The sequence below is a fragment of the Mustela erminea genome, chromosome 4 (genome assembly GCF_009829155.1).
Source record: "Mustela erminea isolate mMusErm1 chromosome 4, mMusErm1.Pri, whole genome shotgun sequence".
NCBI classification, from domain to species: Eukaryota; Metazoa; Chordata; class Mammalia; order Carnivora; family Mustelidae; genus Mustela; species Mustela erminea.
Window position 1 is genome coordinate 42,966,464 of NC_045617.1, and position 18,844 is coordinate 42,985,307.

An 18,844-nucleotide genomic window follows, 5' to 3' on the forward strand; every position below is an offset into this window, starting at 1 on the left:
ACACTAAAATAGCTACATGTCTGATGTAGGCAAGAATAAAGCCAGTTATAGAAATTTGTTTGGACTTCTTCGAAGAAACTTTTCCCCTTCTAATTAGTTTTGATCCCTCTCACTGTTTTCTCTCCTCAAAAAGACTTAGAACTCAATGTAGCCTGGCATGTGCTTTTTGAGGATTTTAGTTTTCCATCAAAATGCCAGCAGCCCAATGGTGCCTTGCATATAATTGGGGGTCAATAAGTGGGTTTTTAGTTGATTTATTTAGTCTTTGGAACATTGACTTTTGTAGTGAAATTTCAGTCAAAGACTTCTAATCGAGAGTTTTTTCATTCTCCTGAATAACAAGGCTGGAAGGTGTTTTCTTTCTTTCTGGTAGAATAAAATCTGCATGTCCTGGCGAAAGCTTAGGAAATGTATAATTGATGTATTTTTGAAATGCTTCCCTTGTTTCCTTTAATTCCTCCTCCAGGAAATCTTTCCAGTTTGTCATAATGCCTAGTTGTTTTGCTACAGATAGCAGCTCCCCCTGAGTGTCAACGAGTTTATCCATCACATTTCCAAGCGTGGTCTTATGTGTCTTCTCTGCTTCTTGAAGCACTTCCTGGACCTCTTCTTGCTTCTGTCTCTGAGCCATGCAATAGTACACGTTCATCTCATGTTCTTTTTCTTTTATCACTTGGTTCAAACTCTTGCTCTGATCCTTTATAGCTGTTATACCAGTATTCAGAATTTCCTCCATGGCTTTTCTACAAAAGATAGGGATTTGGAAGTTAGATGGGTTAGCCACTAAAAACAAACGATGTTGTCTTTTGCTTCAGATGTATGAGAAATTGTGGCAGTGTTTAGATGAGCCATCAGTCTAAGACAGGTGGGTAGAGATGAGCTTTTGGATTACACTAGCTGTTAGCAATCCAAAAACATTTTTTACGAAGGGAGATCACCCATTGTCTTCCCTGCCACGGACTAGGGTGAGGCCTAGTAGCCTAGTGTCTGATGGTAATTTTAGGGACCTGAGTCCTCTGTGGCCAGAAAAACATGAATACAATGTGATTAAAAATGAAGAAATTGGGTCAGAGTTCTAAGTCACTAGAGAAAGTATTTCTATCAATCCAGCTACTTCCCTTTAGCCAAAGGGGAAAAAACTATACTCACAGTTTTATCTGAACAATTCTCTATGATAGCCACCTCAGGCCTTTTGGTCTCAAAACCTTTCCACTCTTAAAATGACCAAGGAACCCAAACAACTTTTGTTTGTATGGGTGATATCTAGTGAAAATGACAGTATTAGAATTAAAAGTGAGACATTAAAAAATATTTATACATTTATGTAAGATATGATTAAATCTATTAAATGTTAAATGTAATTAATTTACCTTCTTATGAAAAATACACTTTCCAAATTAAAAAAATTTTGGTGAGAAAAGGGCATAATTTCATATTTTTTGCAAAATTCTGCTTGTCTGGCTTAATAGAAAAAAAGATGGATTTTTCATATTGTTTCAATCTATTGTTACATCACACATCATAAAATCCTGGAAAATGCCACTCTGAACTCATGAGCTAATGAGAGTGAAAAGGCAAATAATATCTTTGTATTATTAAGAAAATAGCTTTGACCTCAGGGACCCCCTGATAGGGTCTCAGGGACACTGGGCATTCTTTGGACCACTCTTGGAGAACCACCACTAATGAGTTGACAGGCCTCTGGTTATAATGTATGTAACTATATGTAATTCATAGCAGCCAACTGTGTTGAATTCTTACTGTGTCCCAGGCAAGTAAGCCGATGAGCAACCCATGCATACATTAGCTTGTTTCCTCAAAACGAGTCCATGAGGTGGGTCTATGATTCCGCCTATTTTACTGATGAGGAGATTGAGGCTCACGAAGGTTAAGTGACTTGTCCTATTTCACTTAATCAGTACAAGTGGCAAAATGAGCAACCCAGGCAATCTAAGTCCAGGTCAAAAGCTTTTAGCCATTGCATGCACTTTTGATGGACATCTCTACTTAACGTAGTTTCAGAAGAACCTCCCAAGATTTGAGAATAAAATTACTTACAAATGTTGATCAAATATGTATGATTGTTCCTGAAAATCCTCACCCTCTGCCTCTGAGTCTAATACAGTCTTCCCAAGACTTAGCACCTTCCCTACCTCCTAACTTCTAACCTCCAAGATGCAATTCTCTCATTGTCTCTGATTCTTTCAACTTGACTTTCAAACGTGACAGACTTCCCCAATCGTGAGGTAAATATCAGTTGTCCTCAGCCTTTGTGGCTGCTATGCAGTATTTCTCTCCTCCTTTTTCTCACCAGTTAGGCTACATCTATGATTAATAACAAGGGTTAACATTTACTGAATATTTACTGTGTCCAAGGGACTGTGTTAAGCATTTGACATCTATTACATCTCTTAATTTTCATAATAACTGAAGATTGTACAACTTTTATTTATTACCTCTAATTATTCCCACGTAAGAGGGGAGGAAATTGAGGCTTAGGGAGATTTAGTTATTGCTCGGTGACACAACTGAGCAAGTAGGGGAGCTCCCGCCCTTAACCATGACCTGCTGCAACAGTGTGAGAGAGAGAATTATAAATTTTTTATCAGGAGGACAACACAAGGAAAGTAACATTTTAGAATTATTATTCTGGTAATAGTGTTTAAACTGAAAAGTAATGGGGTGAAGTAGAGAGATGAACTGGTACTATATTTTGCAACATTCTGGGTATGCAATGATTAGGGTCTGAATTAATGATAAAAAAAGAAAGGGGCAGGAAGAGGGAGAGAAAAGGATAAGTTCAAGAAATATTACAAAGCCGTAAGTGCCAGAGTTTGTGTTGGCAAGGATACAGGGGAGGCAGAAAGAAGAAAAATCCACACAAACTTCCCGATTCTCAGCCTGGGTCACAGGAGAATGGAGGTGCCATCAGAAGAAGTCACACTATAGCCAGAGCCAGGAGGGAGCCTCTACACACACCCTGATGATTTAGTCTGATGTTTCATAGAATCTTCAGGATATTGGAGACGCTATAAAGGTGGCAACTAGGGACCCTGGGGCTTTGGTTAGGAGGAACTGGTAGGACACTTCCTTGAGCCAGGCTCAAATCTCCATAGAGGAAGTGGTACTCCTTCTCGGGAACCATAGCTCTGTCCCATGCAGGTGTGAGCTTCCTGCTGGCTTTGCCTGGTTTTCTCCCCGCCCACACAGAGGATGTGTTCATCTATGGGGCCAACTAGAAGGCGCCACTAGATCTGGTCCTAGGTAAGACTGCTCAAATAAAGTGCATCTTAGATGACTCCAGCTCCCACCCTCCGTAGTACCCACCTCACTCTACCCCAACCCACCACAGCCACCCTGGCCTAAAACATCTTGCTCTAGAGATCTCTTCTCACTAAAACGATCTGGTATTTTTTGAAATGTCCTTTCCAACTTCTCTCAGCTTATGTCAGAGCTTGAATTTCTGAGCCTGTGGGAGTCACTCCTTTTGGTTTAAGGTCAGAGTATCTCTGATCTTAATTCTGATAATTTCCCTGAAATCATGGAATTGATGTAGGGCATGGAGAGATGGTCTGGAGCACCCATTCAGCTTTCTATCTCCCCTGTCTGGCATGGTGTCTGGTGTGTATACAACAGGTAACCAATATATGAGTGAAAGAATGGGTAGTATAGATGTAGTTCTCCCCAAAACATATTTTATGCCAAACAATTAATTTAAAAACAGCTAAATTAGAGCATTATTAAAGCTTAAAATAATTCATGCTTAAAAGGGTTTCTTAGCATAAGTAAAATATTCATCATAAAAAGTCAATTCTTGTGGTTTATCTAAAATATTTTTTGACTTATACAATTTACCTACAACGATTTTTTTTTTCTCAAAAGAGGGCCTAGAAATCATAATGTATGGGGAAGTAGTAAAGGAACTGGCTTAGTACTTTTTGTTTTTCTTTCTTTTCTCCTCCAAACGAATGCTTGGACAGTCTTTCTCTCTTCTGAAATATCTAGAGGATCACTATGCATTGGGGAGAGGCAGAATTAGAAGCCAAGCGTGGATGTGAGGATGAGACACAGCACATTCTGGATCCACATTAGGAAGCACATGACAAGTAAGGCATTCAGCATTTTAATCAACCACTTCAACCCACTGTAAAATTCCTGGAACAAAAGGAATCAGGAGGCTCTCCAGTGCCTGGTAGGCATCCAGCAGGAGGAATGGCAGGTTCAACAGGATGACCTCCAATGACCCTCCTGATATGACATGAACGTTTATCCTTCTTTCTCTAAGTGGTGAGGTCTGCCTTCTCTCACTTTATGAGGCTCTAATCTTGGGATTTCAAAATGACACACAGTATTTACATGCAGTGCTGGCTAGAAATTGAATAATTTTTGAATAATTTTCATGTGTGTTCATATATATCTATAGGATTTGGTCTGATATTTTATAAAATGGGTTCTCAGATAAGAAAACTAGATTACTAAATAAAAATAGAATCTAATATATAATATTCCAACCTCATTAGACTCTTGAGGAAAAAATAAAGCATGGGAAAAACCATACTAGCAGCTGACTTGTGCTTTGCTCTATTTAGGGACTCTCTTAGCTTTCTCTCTGTGTGTTTGGGAGGTTATTGAAATGGTACAAGATATATTGCTCACAGGTTTAAAGAATAATATCAGGCTGTTCCTTCCCTTCTACCGATTAAGTGAAGTTTTCATTTTCCCTGTATGTTGCTAAAAGCACACTTTTCAATCTCCTCTCTATGTCCATCAGTAAAAGTCATGGTTCTTAAGACAATAAGAGCCAATACTTCATTTATCCATTCATTCAGTTCCTAAATTATAAAGGGATTTGTTCCCAAAATTCATTTGTACATCAAGTATTTAGAGTGATACTGAACATTTGCCTGATGAACCCACAACAAACTATTAACCCATTTTTTCACTTGAACTATAGCACTGTTAGCACTATTTTAATCAGTTATAACCACATGTTGTAAGGAAAATATATTCTAACTTTCCACCTGGGAACCTACTGCACCCTGTTCTTGCAGGAGGACTAGTGATATCCCCAACCTGAGGTGACAGGGAAGGGTAGTAAAGCAGTGAGTCAGGACTTAGCACGTTTTGCCGTATGTATTTCCAAGTGTCAATTCCATTTACAGCATGTATTACTTGTGCAGTAAGGAAAAGACCAAAAGTAACACAATACATACTGGCATATGATATCAACTAACAAGTGTAAAGATTGACTTTTATGTGTTTATGGGGAAATATTTCTTGATTCCTCTCCTCAGCCTCTTAAAACTGGAGATACAGAATGCAAAGCACATTATTTAGGATGGTAGTTATCTCTTGAGTGGGGGGAGAGGAAGGAAATGTGATTGAGGAAGAACACATGGGAGCGCCAGAAGTGTTTGCAATTTTCAGTCTCTTCAGAGGAGTGGTATATCCTTGAATATTCATGCTATTTTTCTTTAAACTACACACACACACACGCGCGCGCGCGCGCGCATACACATTCTACAATATATTACATATTGTTCTCTATGTTTGAAATACTCCATAATAAAAATGTAAAAACACAGAACCTGGGAAATATCCACCTATGTGCCTCAACCTTATAGCCCTTGCTCCAAGCTGTTTTGGCCGGAGTAAGATAATGATTTGCAAATGTGTTCTCTGGAATACCTTTTCTGGGCCTGCATTGCTTCTTGGGCCATCTGTCTCTCTTCAGCCCTAGCCTTCTCCACAGCCTGGACCTTCTCCCTGTGGCACTCCATCATAATCCTCTGGATTCTATGCACCATGCGTTGTTCCGCAGCCAAGTGTTCTCTCTGTAGTGTGTCTTCCATGTTTTGGTGCACCTCTATCTTGGTTTTGGCTGCCATTTCCTTAAGCAACAGTTCAATAGATTGAGATGTTACAGCTTTGATTTATTTTTATTTTTACTTAATTTTTTAAATATATATTTTTGGTTTTGTTTTATGTGGGCTCCCCAAGAGCCTAATGTGGGGCTTGAACTTATAACCCTGAGATCAAGGGTCAGATGCTTAACTGACTGAGCCACCCAGGTGTCCCTAAAGCTTTGATGTTTAAAAATGCACACTAAAAGGTTATTCAAATCATAGTTCATCAACCTGATGGAACGTGCTCCTGTGAACACTGATGATTTAAAAGACTGCGGGGGCACCTGTGTGGCTCAGTCAGCTAAGTGTCCAACTCTTGATTTCAGCTCAGGTCATGATCCCTGGGTCATGAGATTGAGCCCTGCCTTGGGCTCCATGTTGGGCACAGAGCCTGCTTAAGACTCTCTCTTTCTCCCTCATGCTTTCTCTCACTCTCAAATAAATAAATAAATACAGACTGTGTATAATATGGAAGCTTTCATTTACACAATGTTAATACCAGAAATGTTACAAACCATAAAACATAAATATTTATATAGGTAATATTGGAATATTCCCTAATATGCAAAAAGGAAAATAGATCTTTTTTCTTTGATTGTCCAAATATTCTATAATATCATGTTAGAGATACACAATATGATTCTCCTTTAGGAAGTCAATCCTGGAAAATGACAGAAATAATTACTATGTCTCCCAAGTGTCTCCTGGGTACGAGAGAACGTGAAGCTCAAGCAGCTAACAGTTGCCCATTACTATAGTCACAGAAGCTTGTCTGCTGGTCCTCTTGCCATCTGAGCATTCTAGCTCATTAGCATTGAGGGGCCCTTTGTCTTTCACCAAGGGGACAGGAACAAGAGCTTCATTGCTCCAAAGTAAAAGGACCTGTGGATGCCTTTGGCCAAGTAAGGAGGGGAAGCACTAGTCAAACCAGGACTCAAGAAAAACAGATTTTCAAGGAAAACCCTGTAACCATTTTGGAAATGGCTACTAACTGCACTGTGTGCCAGGCACTGTGCTAGGCCCATATAGTACAAACACAAGAAGACTGGGATCCTTCTCCTTGAAGACTCCATGATTAATGCAGATCTAGAGGAAACCAGCAACTTAATCATGCAGAGTGTTTTAGTAAAAATGCAAGAAAGGAGGAGCAATGAATTCCGTCTAAAGTTTTCAAGCTTTCACTTAAAAGTAAATTTTTATCTCTATTTTAAGGATAATGAGAGGGCATAAAGAAGTTATTTCACAAAACTAGGAACAGAAATAGGATTCTCAATGACAATTTCTTGCTTTATTGCTGGCTGTGATGCTAGAGTCTTCCAAGAGATTCATCAATTTATTTTCATTCCAGAAACCCTGTACAATCTTCTAATCACAGTGAGAATCTCTGCTTGCTTTCTCTCTTTCTTTCTTTTGAACTCTGTGTCTCAGTGGAAACTGAAACTACTTTAGCTTTTGAGAAAAAAAGTGTTTCAACAATTAAAACAGTTGTTAGATTTTTTTTTTTAAGATTTCATTTATTTATTTGACAGAGACACAGCAAGAGAGGGAACATAAGCAGGGGGAGTAGGAGAGGGAGAGGCAGGTTTCCCATTGAGCCAAGAGCCCAGTGCAGAGCTCTACCGCTTCCAGGACCCTGGGATCATGACCTGAGCCAGAGGTAGTCACTTAACCAACTGAGCCACCCAGGCTCCCCAAGACTTCAATTTTTTTCAAGTCAAGGAACATTTTCAACCTCCCACTTTGGCTATGCCAAGAGTGACAATTTTAAAAAAGGAATAAAAAAACAAAACAATTTTAAGAATCTCTCCAGAGTGGCCTCAGTTCATGTATTTACAAAGAAATGTTAAGGAAAACATTGGCTGTTTAGAAATGCCAGCTAGGTTTTCCATATGCAGAAGGCTTTGTCTCTGAAAAGACCAGAACTTTTTGATGATAAAACATTTTACGTGGAAATACTTCTAAATGTCTTTAACATTTATCTTACTTCATAAAAAAGAGTATAGTGAACATATTTTAACCCTTCTTGATGACCCAGGCTGGCAGATAAAAGAGAACAATTGTATTGAGCTAAATACTTTATACTATACTTAGTAATTGTTCAAGTTATTGGGCTACTTGTCTCTGTTAGAAATAATCCCAGACTGCTCTGCTTTTTGAGATCCGATATCTGATTTTTGTAATTTTTTCTTATTCTTCACATGCTATTGCGCTGAGGACCCTCTTTTCACTGCTGTCTGTGAGCTCCTTTTTGTCATTTCTAGTTTTAATCTATTTTGGATTTGTGACACTGAGCAGCCACATCTGCTGGGTTCAGGCTGTCAAGTAAGTGTAAATAACATTTGAGTGGGGAATGGCGAGGTTCTGCTATGAGTAATAAGCCTGAGTTTCTGTCTTGTAGTCGGAGGCTTTATTTAAATTCCTCAGGGATATTTTAAATTATTTCTGGGTTTTGAAGTATATTCTCAGTAATTGAGACTGCTGAATGGTTGAGTTTTAGATAGATGGAGTATCATAAACTATTTCTATTTGAATCACAGAATTTTAAAATAACACTCCAGCCCTTAATTTTGGCTGGGTTCTGAACTGGGATTCAAAGAATTAAACGAATCCTTCTTTTATGTAATGATGTATTAAAGCAAAATCATTTTACTGCCTCACAAAGTATGTGGAATACATATTTAAGGTTACAAAAATAATTCAATGACTGACTGTTTGGCAGTGTTCGTATTCAATGGAAAGTCTCCCAGTTAAATTACTTTTGCTGAAATGCATTTTGAGTAAATCAGCTCATATATTGAGATATTGTAAGAAACAGCCTCATGAAATCCATCATATTTGCTGCGCTGATGTGTGACAGACATTTATGACACGATGTCTCCCTTAGAAGAAGTTTCTCTCAGCTATCACATGTAGGAATATCTGGGCCTCTCTGAGTATCTGATTTGGTTTTGCCTAATGGACATGGTGATTCATGGCACTTTCCTCTTTGCACTGACTGCCAGAAAGTTCAAGGCCCAAATAGTGATAATTGCACAGAAACTGATGCATATATACACTTTTAAGTTTTTAATTCATTCCTGATTTCATTATATTTTCTACTCTAATTTTCCCTTAGCTTCCATGTTATCATTCCGTTTTCAATATCACTGTATTTGGAAAAAGTTAATATAAACGTCTTTGCAAAGTACTACCTACCCGTTGTCCATTGGATAAGATCTTGAAATTTTGTTTAACAGCAAGCACTAAGACTTACACCAAATTCTTTTTTTTTTTTAAGATTTTATTTATTTATTTGTCAGAGAGAGTGAGCACAGGCAGACAGAATGGCAGGCAGAGGCAGAGGGAGAAGCAGGCTCCCTGCTGAGCAAGGAGCCCGATGTGGGACTCGATCCCAAAACCCTGGGATCATGACCTGAGCCAAAGGCAGCCACTTAACCAACTGAGCCACCCAGGCGTCCTGAATATCATAATATCATAAAAGAGTAATAATATCATAAAAGAGTAATACCTGGTGAGATCTACGTATCTGAATTTAATGGTATTTGGCTTTAGAATAGCTTGGTTTTCTGCTCTTCATACTGGCGATCTCAGACTATAATACATGTGAGAATCAGATGGGCTTCTGGTTAAAAACCTAGCCCCTGACTGTGTAGGTCAGGTGGGGCCTGGAAATCTGCATGTTAAGCTCCTAGATGAGTAGACTCTAAAGTAGGTTGTTCATAGACACCACTTGAGAAGCAATAATGATGTGTATGTCTGGGTACCCTACGTTGAAACAATCCTATGCATCCCTCTAAAGACAAATCACTCCTTCGTTACACTAAAAATATCCGTGGGTGCCCAGATGGCTCAGTTGGTAAAGCATCTGCCTTCAGCACAGGATCAAGTGCTGTGTCAGGCTTCCTGCTCAGGAGGGAGTCTGCTTCTCCCTCTCCCTTTCCCCCATGCCCACTTCTCTGTGTGTGCACACTCTCTCTCTCAAATAAATGAATAAAATCTTTAAGAAAATATGTCCTTGGGGCACCTGGGTGGCTCAGTGGGTTGAGCCACTGCCTTCAGCTCAGGTCATGATCTCAGGGTCCTGGGATCGAGCCCCATGTCGGGCTCTCTGCTCAGCGGGGAGCCTGTTTCCCCCTGCCTCTCTGCCTACTTGTGATCTCTCTCTCTCTGTCAAATAAATAAATAAAATCTTTTAAAAAAAAGAAAGAAAGAAAATATGTCCCTGAGATGGCAGTATAAATGTGAATTCCCAAACCTTAGAGGAATATTTAGAAAGGTCAACCTCCTTCTAACTTTTCCCCTTCACATCTTTTTAGGAATTCTACTTCAGCACCAAGTGGATCAACTCCAGGCAAAGGCTATATGGGGTACAATCAACGTGAGTTCCTTAAAACTGGCATCACAGCTTGGTCATCCTTGTATTTTCACAGCCTAATGCCAGGAGTGATATTCAAAATGTATATTCTCTGACAGCAGCACTGGTGCAGGGGCCTGAAGTTCCCCCACTGTTTTAAAGGGTTGCCCCCTTCATTGCTGGATTGGGGGAGGTCTTGGATCTGAGGGAATAGCCAGGGAGACTGGGTGGGGGGGTGTCGTTATTTATCAACTGATAGAGAAGTATTTAAATACTTAGAGCCATACCGGCAGATGTCAGTGGTGCAGCAGTCCATGTAGATGTGCTTAAATGCTCTTCATGTTTTGAGCTAAAAGAGGGAATGGGTGGGGAACCCCTGCAGCCCACTTCTCAGGGACCACAGCCACTAGAGCCAAGCAGGGAGGATCCTGGGGCAGAGCTCCTTTTCCTGCCAACAAATTTCTTGAGGACAAGGACAGTCTATTTAATCTCATCTAATACCCATCTGATATATAGTAGGTGCTCATTACCAAAACAATGAATAAATGGGCTGGTAGTCCCTGAATTGTTTGTTAGTTCTGTTCTTATTAAGTTATGCTAAATCTGGGGCCAGACTTCTGCCACCTTCCCTCCAGCCTCTGCCCATAAATCATCGCATCTACACCACATCCTGTCCTGTCCCTCCTGTGGCTGCCATATGAAAACATTTCTATATCCTTTTTCTTTGATCAGATTTTGTAACTGAGGTATATAACTAAATAATGAATTCCTGGACCTCTGCTGGAAAGCAGGCCAGTTACCTACAGTTGTGTGCTTGAACAAGATCCAGGTTAGAAAGAGGACCCCTCATTTTATGCCCTCTGGTGCTGCAGGAAATACTTCAGTAACAGCTTAGGGTCCCTCTAGGCACTGCAGTAAATGCAAATTGAGGGAAGAGGAGGCAATCAGAAAGCTTGGAAGAAGGAAGAAAATAGCCTACTTCCTTTGTTTGGCCCCAACTTGAACACTTGCTAGGTCAAGGCTCTGTGCTAGACACTGGGCTAGAGTGGGAATGAAAGACATGCCTACTGGAGGCTACTGTCATGTGTGGGGCAGAAGTAATCACGCAGGCTATTTAACTGCAGTGTTGACGGGTGAGGACAGCTATAAAAGGGGACAAGGTGTCAAGGCAGTGCACAGTGGCAGGGAAGAGCTTATCAGGTAAAACTTCCCTCAAGTTTGAGCTAAATCCCAGGTTTGAGCTAAATCCCATGAAGTGGGGGAAGAACATTCTGCAAAGATCCTGAGGTGGGAAGGAGGTGGTGCATTCAGGTTTGAGGACCCAAAAAAGGGCAGTGAGAGAGAAGGGCTGGGGCAAGAGACGTGGTGGGTAACGTAGACGGGGTAGCTCCTTTGGGCCTTGAAACCCCATAAAAGTTTGGATTCATCACATCAGAGACCATGGGATTCCCCCACACCCATCCATCACTGCTGCTCTCATCTGTGAGTTCAGCATCTCTTCTGTAAAAATCCTGGGTCTCCCACCCAACCGCCAGGAAACATCGATTGAAGTTTTACATATTTTGTTTCTTCTCTCATTCGTTTGCCAGAGCTTTTTACTAACCTATGTACCCTTACAAAAGACAACAAACAAGTCATCATAAAAACCTGTAAATCTTTTTGGTGTGCTTCTTTCAGAATCTGAATATCAATTTTGTGTTGGTTATTTGCTTCCTCAAGTGCTTTCTCGACTGCTTGTTTTTGACGTTCATCAGCCTTTGAAAGAAACAGCCCATATGTATGAATATTTATAATGTATAAACTTACATTAACACAAATTTTTAACGTTCACTGAAAATTAGCAACCACGATGGGGCCCCTAATTACTTGTTCTGTTCCCATCTCAAATCTCCCACAGCAAACTGGCTGCCTTAGCCAGAGATGCCTTAACACATCCCCCCGCTGATGGCTAACATCACTATTCTGTGAATTGCTAAACAGAGTTTACTGTAAGCTGCTGAGCTGTCTTTTCTTTGGCACTGTATTTGTTGCTTGACTATCAAAGGAATGTGTGCTCATTCCAGAAAATCTGGAAAATACAGAGAAGTGTAAAGATGCACAAAGCTAGAACTTGCAGAGAAAGGCGGCTGAGCACCATCCCTGACCTCCATCAGATGTTCAGAAAGAGGTTTTATTATTTTATCTGAAGAGAATGCCTAGATCATTAGATATGCTGACATGCAAACTGGAGATTACTCATAAAAGCACTGCTTTGTATTAGGGTGTATAAGTAACAGGTTGCAATTGATTTGAATTTTACTATTATTGATAAAGAGAGATGACTACTAAGACTTTAATTACGCTTTGTACTTGGAACATTTTGCACTTCCAAAGTACTCTAATACAAAGCTTGTGCTGGCACAGATGCTGGACAATTCTAACATTCTTTGTGATGATGTCTATGTTATAAAGAAACTGAGAATTAAGGTTCCAAGTACTGTGGCTTGTCCTGGTCTCACAGAGATTCTCTTTGGGAAGTTGTTTGTTATTCTGCCTATGACTGGAAGAAGTAGGGGCTGAAGGATTGAGATTTTGCTTTAGTTAAGTGTCTGGGATCTGACTATGAGTCCCAACACACTCAAATTGCCCCTACAACCCTCAGCAGTCACAGGGACAAGGTATCAAGGACTTTGGAGAGAACGGAGCAAAGAGAGCAGACCATACGCAGAATTTGGTCAGGGGTGTTATACACTGTACAAATAGGAAGCAATAATAAGCAATTATCAACAAGGATTTGTTTTTTATGTTTTAATCCAGTGAGATTAAAGTAAGCACGAGTCATCCACACAGAGGGGCAATTCAGAAGGAAGGAAGCTCCTAATGGTGTCTGCTTCTCACTGAACACCCCATGTGTTCCAGAACATTATTTCATTGAACCCTGTTAACAATCCTATAAAATCTTACTGTTCCTCTTTTACATGTGAAGAAGCTGAGACTGCAGAGTTGAAGAACTCGCCCAAGGTCCCACAGATAACCAGGGTTCAGTCAGTTCTGCCAACGGTTTTAGATAAATCCAGAGAGTGAAAGAACCATAAACACGCCTTTAGTTGATATCCAGCTTCTTTTACCTGAACCCATACGTCAGCTTCTGCTTTTGCAATAAGTTCTTTGAGTGCTGCCTCTTGAAATTGCTCTTCTTTACTCAGGATATCTGCCCCGATATCTGTGTATTTGAGGAAAAACAATCACAAGAATCCACAGGCTGTTTTTTCCTTTTCACTATCACCTAGTTATTAGTATTCTCTAAAAGATATACCTTTTAGATGTCAATCTTTTCTTTAAAGATACCGATGAAAAGGGTAGGTTTTTCCCTAATTAATGAGGAGGGAACTCACAGCATCGTTGGATCTGGAGACAGTCTGTTCCCTTCCTCACACTCAGGCCACACAATAAGGAACTGGGGAAGTAAAGTGGCAGAAAACAGCACATTCTGTGGTCCCAGAGCAGAGCAGTGAGAGAGTATTAGAGTGATACTAGCATGTTATCCTGCTCCCCTCTCTCTGCCCTGATCTGGGTGCTGGTGTTACCTCTCAGACAGATGGTAGCACAATGCTCTTTTCACTCTGTTGTAGGCCTTTCTTCATGTGTAGGTCTTCATGGTTTAGCTGCTTCTGTTGTGGAGTGAGTAAGCGGGTACCTGTTTAGTACTTCTCGGTCAATTATCTCATTTAAAGTCCACATGGTAATACTCCCATAATAATAGCCTCTCTACTTAGACAAGAAAATAAAAGCCAAGGGGGTTAGAGGATGACATGGTGCCAGGTAGCTAGGGACAGAGCTAGACCTGCAGCTGAGCTCCCTCTTCGCCTGCCAGAGCGGACCGTCATGTGGCTCAGGACCTGCGTGCAGGCGACCAGCCTTCTCAGTGCTCAGATCACACACAGTGTCATCTTTTCCTCAGTCTAAACTCTTTATCATTCCACTTAACTCTCACATCTTAGATTTACTGAATTATTAAATTTTCATGTGTTTAGGTCTTGATGATCAACTTCTGAAAATTACAAAACGTATCTTACATTATCGTGTCTCTCTCCCAATGCCTGGCTTGGTAATAAGTACAGAGAAGGCACTGTGACTTTATGTTCACAAAGTCACTGTGAACATATGTGTTTGCCCAACATCTCTGCTCTCCCTCTGGTAACAGGACCCATTTCTCTCAAGAATGTTCCTCTCTCACGTCAGGCTGTTCTGGAGGGACTGCAAATCACAGCAGCCAATCTACTTAGCCCATTATATTGTCACCATCTTCCAGGCCACACAGTTGGCCCAGGGTAGGGCACATGCTCCAGCGTGGACAACCAGGCTCCTCTTTAGGATTTTATGTAAGGATGTGAGGAGAACATAGCTTTTTCCTCTAAGATTTCTAAGCTGGAGGTAATAGGCACTTAGAGCAGTTTGGGACACTTCTACTCTTTTCCCAGCTGCTGGAATAAGTCTGGCTGGTAGTAAATAATTAGGCCAACTCATTGAGAGCAAGCATGGATAGACTGAAAGCCCTGGTACTGGATCCTTCTTGGGTTTCTCTGTTAAAGGGTCAAGGAATTCTTTTTTATGCATAGTCTGAGTTGTGTTTCTGTCACCTGCAACTGAAAATCCATGTTTGATGGCATTAAGAGTCTTGCTATTAGATTAGTGAATTTAAGCACATAGGGCAGTGACTACTATGGTAGAGATGGGCATATACTACATAGGCTCAACACTGTGTAGGTATGATAATGAAAGATCTAGGGAGAAAGGTGACTAAGCATGGACCATCAATGTACTAAAACTTCATAAAAATGTAATACAACTGTGGGCTATTACTTTTTAATGCTTTAATTTCATTATTTTATATTAATTGTTCTCAACCCTAATTGTACAACAGGATTCCCGCATAGCTTTAAAAAAAAAAAAAACCTGGAAAGGAAGACTACTAATACAAAGAACAACTTGGATGGATCTCAAGGGCATAAGCTGAGTGAAAAAAGTCAATTTCAAAGATTTACATACTATATGATTCCATTTATATAACATTCTCAAAGGGATAAGATTATAGTGATGGAGAACAGATTAGTGGTTGCCAGTGGCTCAGGGTAGGGTGTGTTAAGGGGTAACACAGGGAGTTATTTGTGGTGACAGAGCAGTTCTCTGTCCTGATTGTGGTGATGGTTACATAAGCCTACACGTGATGAATTTCATAAACTATACCAAGAAAAAAATGAACGTAAGGTCTGCACCTGAGTTAACAGTATTGTTCCAATACCAATTTCCTGGTTTTGACAATATACTAGCATTATGTAAGATACCAATGAGAAAAACTGGAGGAGTACAAGGGAACTTTGTTCTGTTTTTAAAACTTGTGAGTCTCAATTTCCAAATGAAAAGCTATTAAAATATAAAACAAATATAAAAAAATAAAAAGGGGCTCCTGGGTGGCTCAGTGGTTTAAGCCTCTGACTTCAGCTCAGGTCATGATCTCAGGGTCCTGGGATAGAGCCCGGCGTCAGGCTCTCTGCTCAGCGGGGAGCCTGCATCCCCCCCCACCCCCTGACTGCCTCTCTGCCTACTTGTGATCTGTCAAATAAAAATAAAAATCTTTATTTAAAAAAAAAAAAATCATTTAAATAAATAAATAAATAAATAACCAACACATGCTGAAGTCTGATTCTGAAGGTTCTAATTTAGTGGGTCTGTATTAAATTAACATTAAGTCCTGTGACTCTGTATTAAGACATCTGTAATAAAAACAAATGTTTTAAAAGCTGTGTGAACTGGGGCACCAGGGTAGCTCAGTTAGTTAAGCATCTGACTCTTGATCTCAGCTCAGGTCTTGATCTCAGGGTTGTGAGTTCAAACCCCATGTCAGGCTCCATGCTGGGTACAGAGCCTACTTAAACACATACACACATAAACGGGGCATCTGGGTGACTCAGTGGGTTAAGCCTCTGCCTTTGGCTCAGGTCATGATCTCAGGGTCCTGGGATGGAGCCCCATATCAGGTTCTCTGCTCAGCAGGAAGCTTGCTCCCACCCCCCACCCCCCGCCTCTGCCTGCCTCTCTGCCTACTTGCAATCTCTCTGTCTGTCAAATAAATAAATAAAATCTTTAAAACACACACACAAGTAAAAGCTGTGTACACTGCTATGGTTGAGAACTACTGACCTATGCAATATTTATTTAACATTTATACAGACATCATGCTCCTGAATTTATTTAAAAAGAACAGAGAATTTTGACTCTTTTGACTTATAATAGTCACAAATAGAGGTCACTGAATATAAAATATTAATTTCTAATTAGTTAGATTTAATTTATCTACTTAATGTTTGGATTCAGATATCTCAGAAGGCATAAGGAATCGATCTATAAACACATATCTAAGAATGGATATCCACTGCCTGAGCATAAAAGTTAAATCATTTTAGATGTTATAATTAATGTACTGAAAGTTAAAATCAGTCTTGGTGTTGACATTTGTAGAGGATGATTCCAATCTGATCTCCCCTACACCATAGTGTTTTCAAAAGATTCTCCTTTCTTTAGCTTCTCGTATTTTCAAAGATCAGGAGTGAAATCAAATCACTAGTTTACCAGGTTACAGGAAGAGAGGATCAGAGAAGTATTTTGAGAGCCCTTAGGAAAACATTTTAAGGCTCAAAGTCAGACTGCAAACTCTGATGGGAAGAAAGAGAGAAGCAAACCTGTGATGACAATCTGATTTGTTTAGACAGTAAATAGTCTCAGGTTATTTCCACGTTATCTACATTTATGTCAGCAGCTACTAGTAAAGGTTATAGTGTCACTACCTATTAAGGTGTTACTTAGAGGTATTTCCTCCCCTATGTGTAAGGAAGGTGCCCAAGTACAGACAAGGGCAAAAAGAACTTCCATGTACTATTATGTGTCAACAAATATTTCATCAAAGCCTCATAACCAATCTACAAATAGGTATTAACATCCCTATTTAATATAGGGTCCCTAACATCCCTATAACAGACTGAGAGGCTAAGTGTACTGTCTAAGGCAAACAACTGGTCAGTGGAGAAGCTAGTTTTCAACCCACACTCTTCTCGTGCCAAACAGACACCCCTGTAAGACAAGCAACTTTCAGAAGACCTGGTAAAAGTCTATACAGCAGAAAGAATGATACATAATGCTACCAAATATTAGAACAAAGTAAAAGAGCATTCACTTACCCAGTATATCTTTGTGAGTGTAAAAGCGGGTCTTAAATGGCTTGTATTCATGGATCCGTTTGAAGGTTTCCCCAAAAGGGGCTGGTGGAATTATTTTATTACAAACAGCACAGCAAACAAAGCTTGTGTAATTCGGATTTCTGATCATAATTAAATTTTAGATGTCGTTCACTATGTGCAGTTAAAGTACTCTTATGATATGGAAAAAAAAAGTTTTAAGAAAAGCTAGAAGTTTAAGAAAGCTGTTAGAGATTCAGGGTTTTAGGACAATGTTAGAGGCTGGTAAGAATAAAATGATTTGCCATGATTAGGTAGTGGTTATGTGCCTAATGGCAAAGAATGGTTCTGAAAGTCTTTGCCACATAAGGTATGGGCACTGGATTTGGGAAGATTTAAGCAGTGGCTCTCTTCCAGACTCTAGCATTAAATTGTTAACTTACTTAGCAACTGTTGCTAGGTAAGACAAGCTTTGCTCATAAAAGCAACTAGAAATAATGACCAAAGGAGAATGGTATAGCCATTCATTTCCCAGATATTCTGTATGAGTTTCCTTTTGCTGCTGTAACAAATTACCATACATTTAGTGATTTAAAACAACACAAATTTATCCTCTTGCAGTTCTGGAGGTCAGAACTTCCAAAATGAATCTTACGAGGCTAAAACTAAGGTATTAACAGGGTAGTTTCCTTCTGGAGGATTTAGGGGAGAGTCTTTCCTTGCCTTTTTTACCTTCTGAGGCAAACAAATTCCTTCGCTCATTATCTCACATCACATAGCCTTTTCTACCCGTGTGCATGATGACATTGCTTCTTTCTCTATCTTCAGCCTCCTACTTACAAGGATCTCTGGGACTATATCAGGCCCATATCGATAATAAATGGTAATTTCCTCATCTCAAAATCCCTAACTTGATCATATCTGCCAAGTTCCTTCTGCCATATAAGGTAACATATTCACAGGTTCTAGGAATTAGGATCTGACCACCTTTGGGGGTGGGGTGGGACAGGGGAATCATTATTCAGCCAACCACACTTTCTTTGTTCTTTTTTCCCTTTCCTTCCTTCTCTCCTTCCTTCCTTCCTATACTTTCTTTTAAATTGTTTACTTAGGGGCGCCTGGGTGGCTCAGTGGGTTAAAGCCTCTGCCTTCAGCTCAGGTCATGATCCCGGAGTCCTGGGATGGAGCCCCGAATCGGGCCTCTGCTCAGTGGGGAGCCTGCTTCCTCTTCTCTCTCTGCCTGCCTCTCTGCCTACTTGTGATCTCTGTCTGTCAAATAAATAAATAAGATCTTTTAAAAAAAAAAAAAAAAGAAAGAAAGAAAATGCAACTTTGTAAGTTTAAAAAAAAAATGGTTCATTTAAAGAATTGAT

At 40.0% G+C, this 18,844-nt stretch overlaps 1 protein-coding gene across 1 annotated transcript; it reads right to left on the reverse strand.

Moving 5' to 3' along the window:
* Positions 1-244: 244 nt before the first annotated feature.
* On the reverse strand, positions 245-18,563 carry C4H6orf163 (chromosome 4 C6orf163 homolog). The gene is made up of 5 exons (XM_032339097.1): positions 17,475-18,563; positions 13,368-13,462; positions 11,908-12,015; positions 5,689-5,891; positions 245-743 (listed from the first exon to the last, which is right to left on the reverse strand). The coding sequence occupies exons 1-5, from the start codon at positions 17,620-17,622 to the stop codon at positions 308-310; spliced, it is 990 nt and encodes a 329-aa protein (XP_032194988.1). The 5' UTR covers positions 17,623-18,563; the 3' UTR covers positions 245-307.
* Positions 18,564-18,844: the final 281 nt, after the last annotated feature.

Bases quoted from the DNA above. Each gene is read 5' to 3' on its own strand.
- C4H6orf163 (XM_032339097.1), bottom strand. From the start codon at position 17,622: ATGATCAGAAATCCGAATTACACAAGCTTTGTTTGCTGTGCTGTTTGT. The intron at 13,463-17,474 runs GTAAGTGAATGC...TCAAATACACAG, and splicing joins CACTCACAAAGATATACTGG to ATATCGGGGCAGATATCCTG. The intron at 12,016-13,367 runs GTAAAAGAAGCT...TTTCTTTCAAAG, and splicing joins AAGCTGACGTATGGGTTCAG to GCTGATGAACGTCAAAAACA.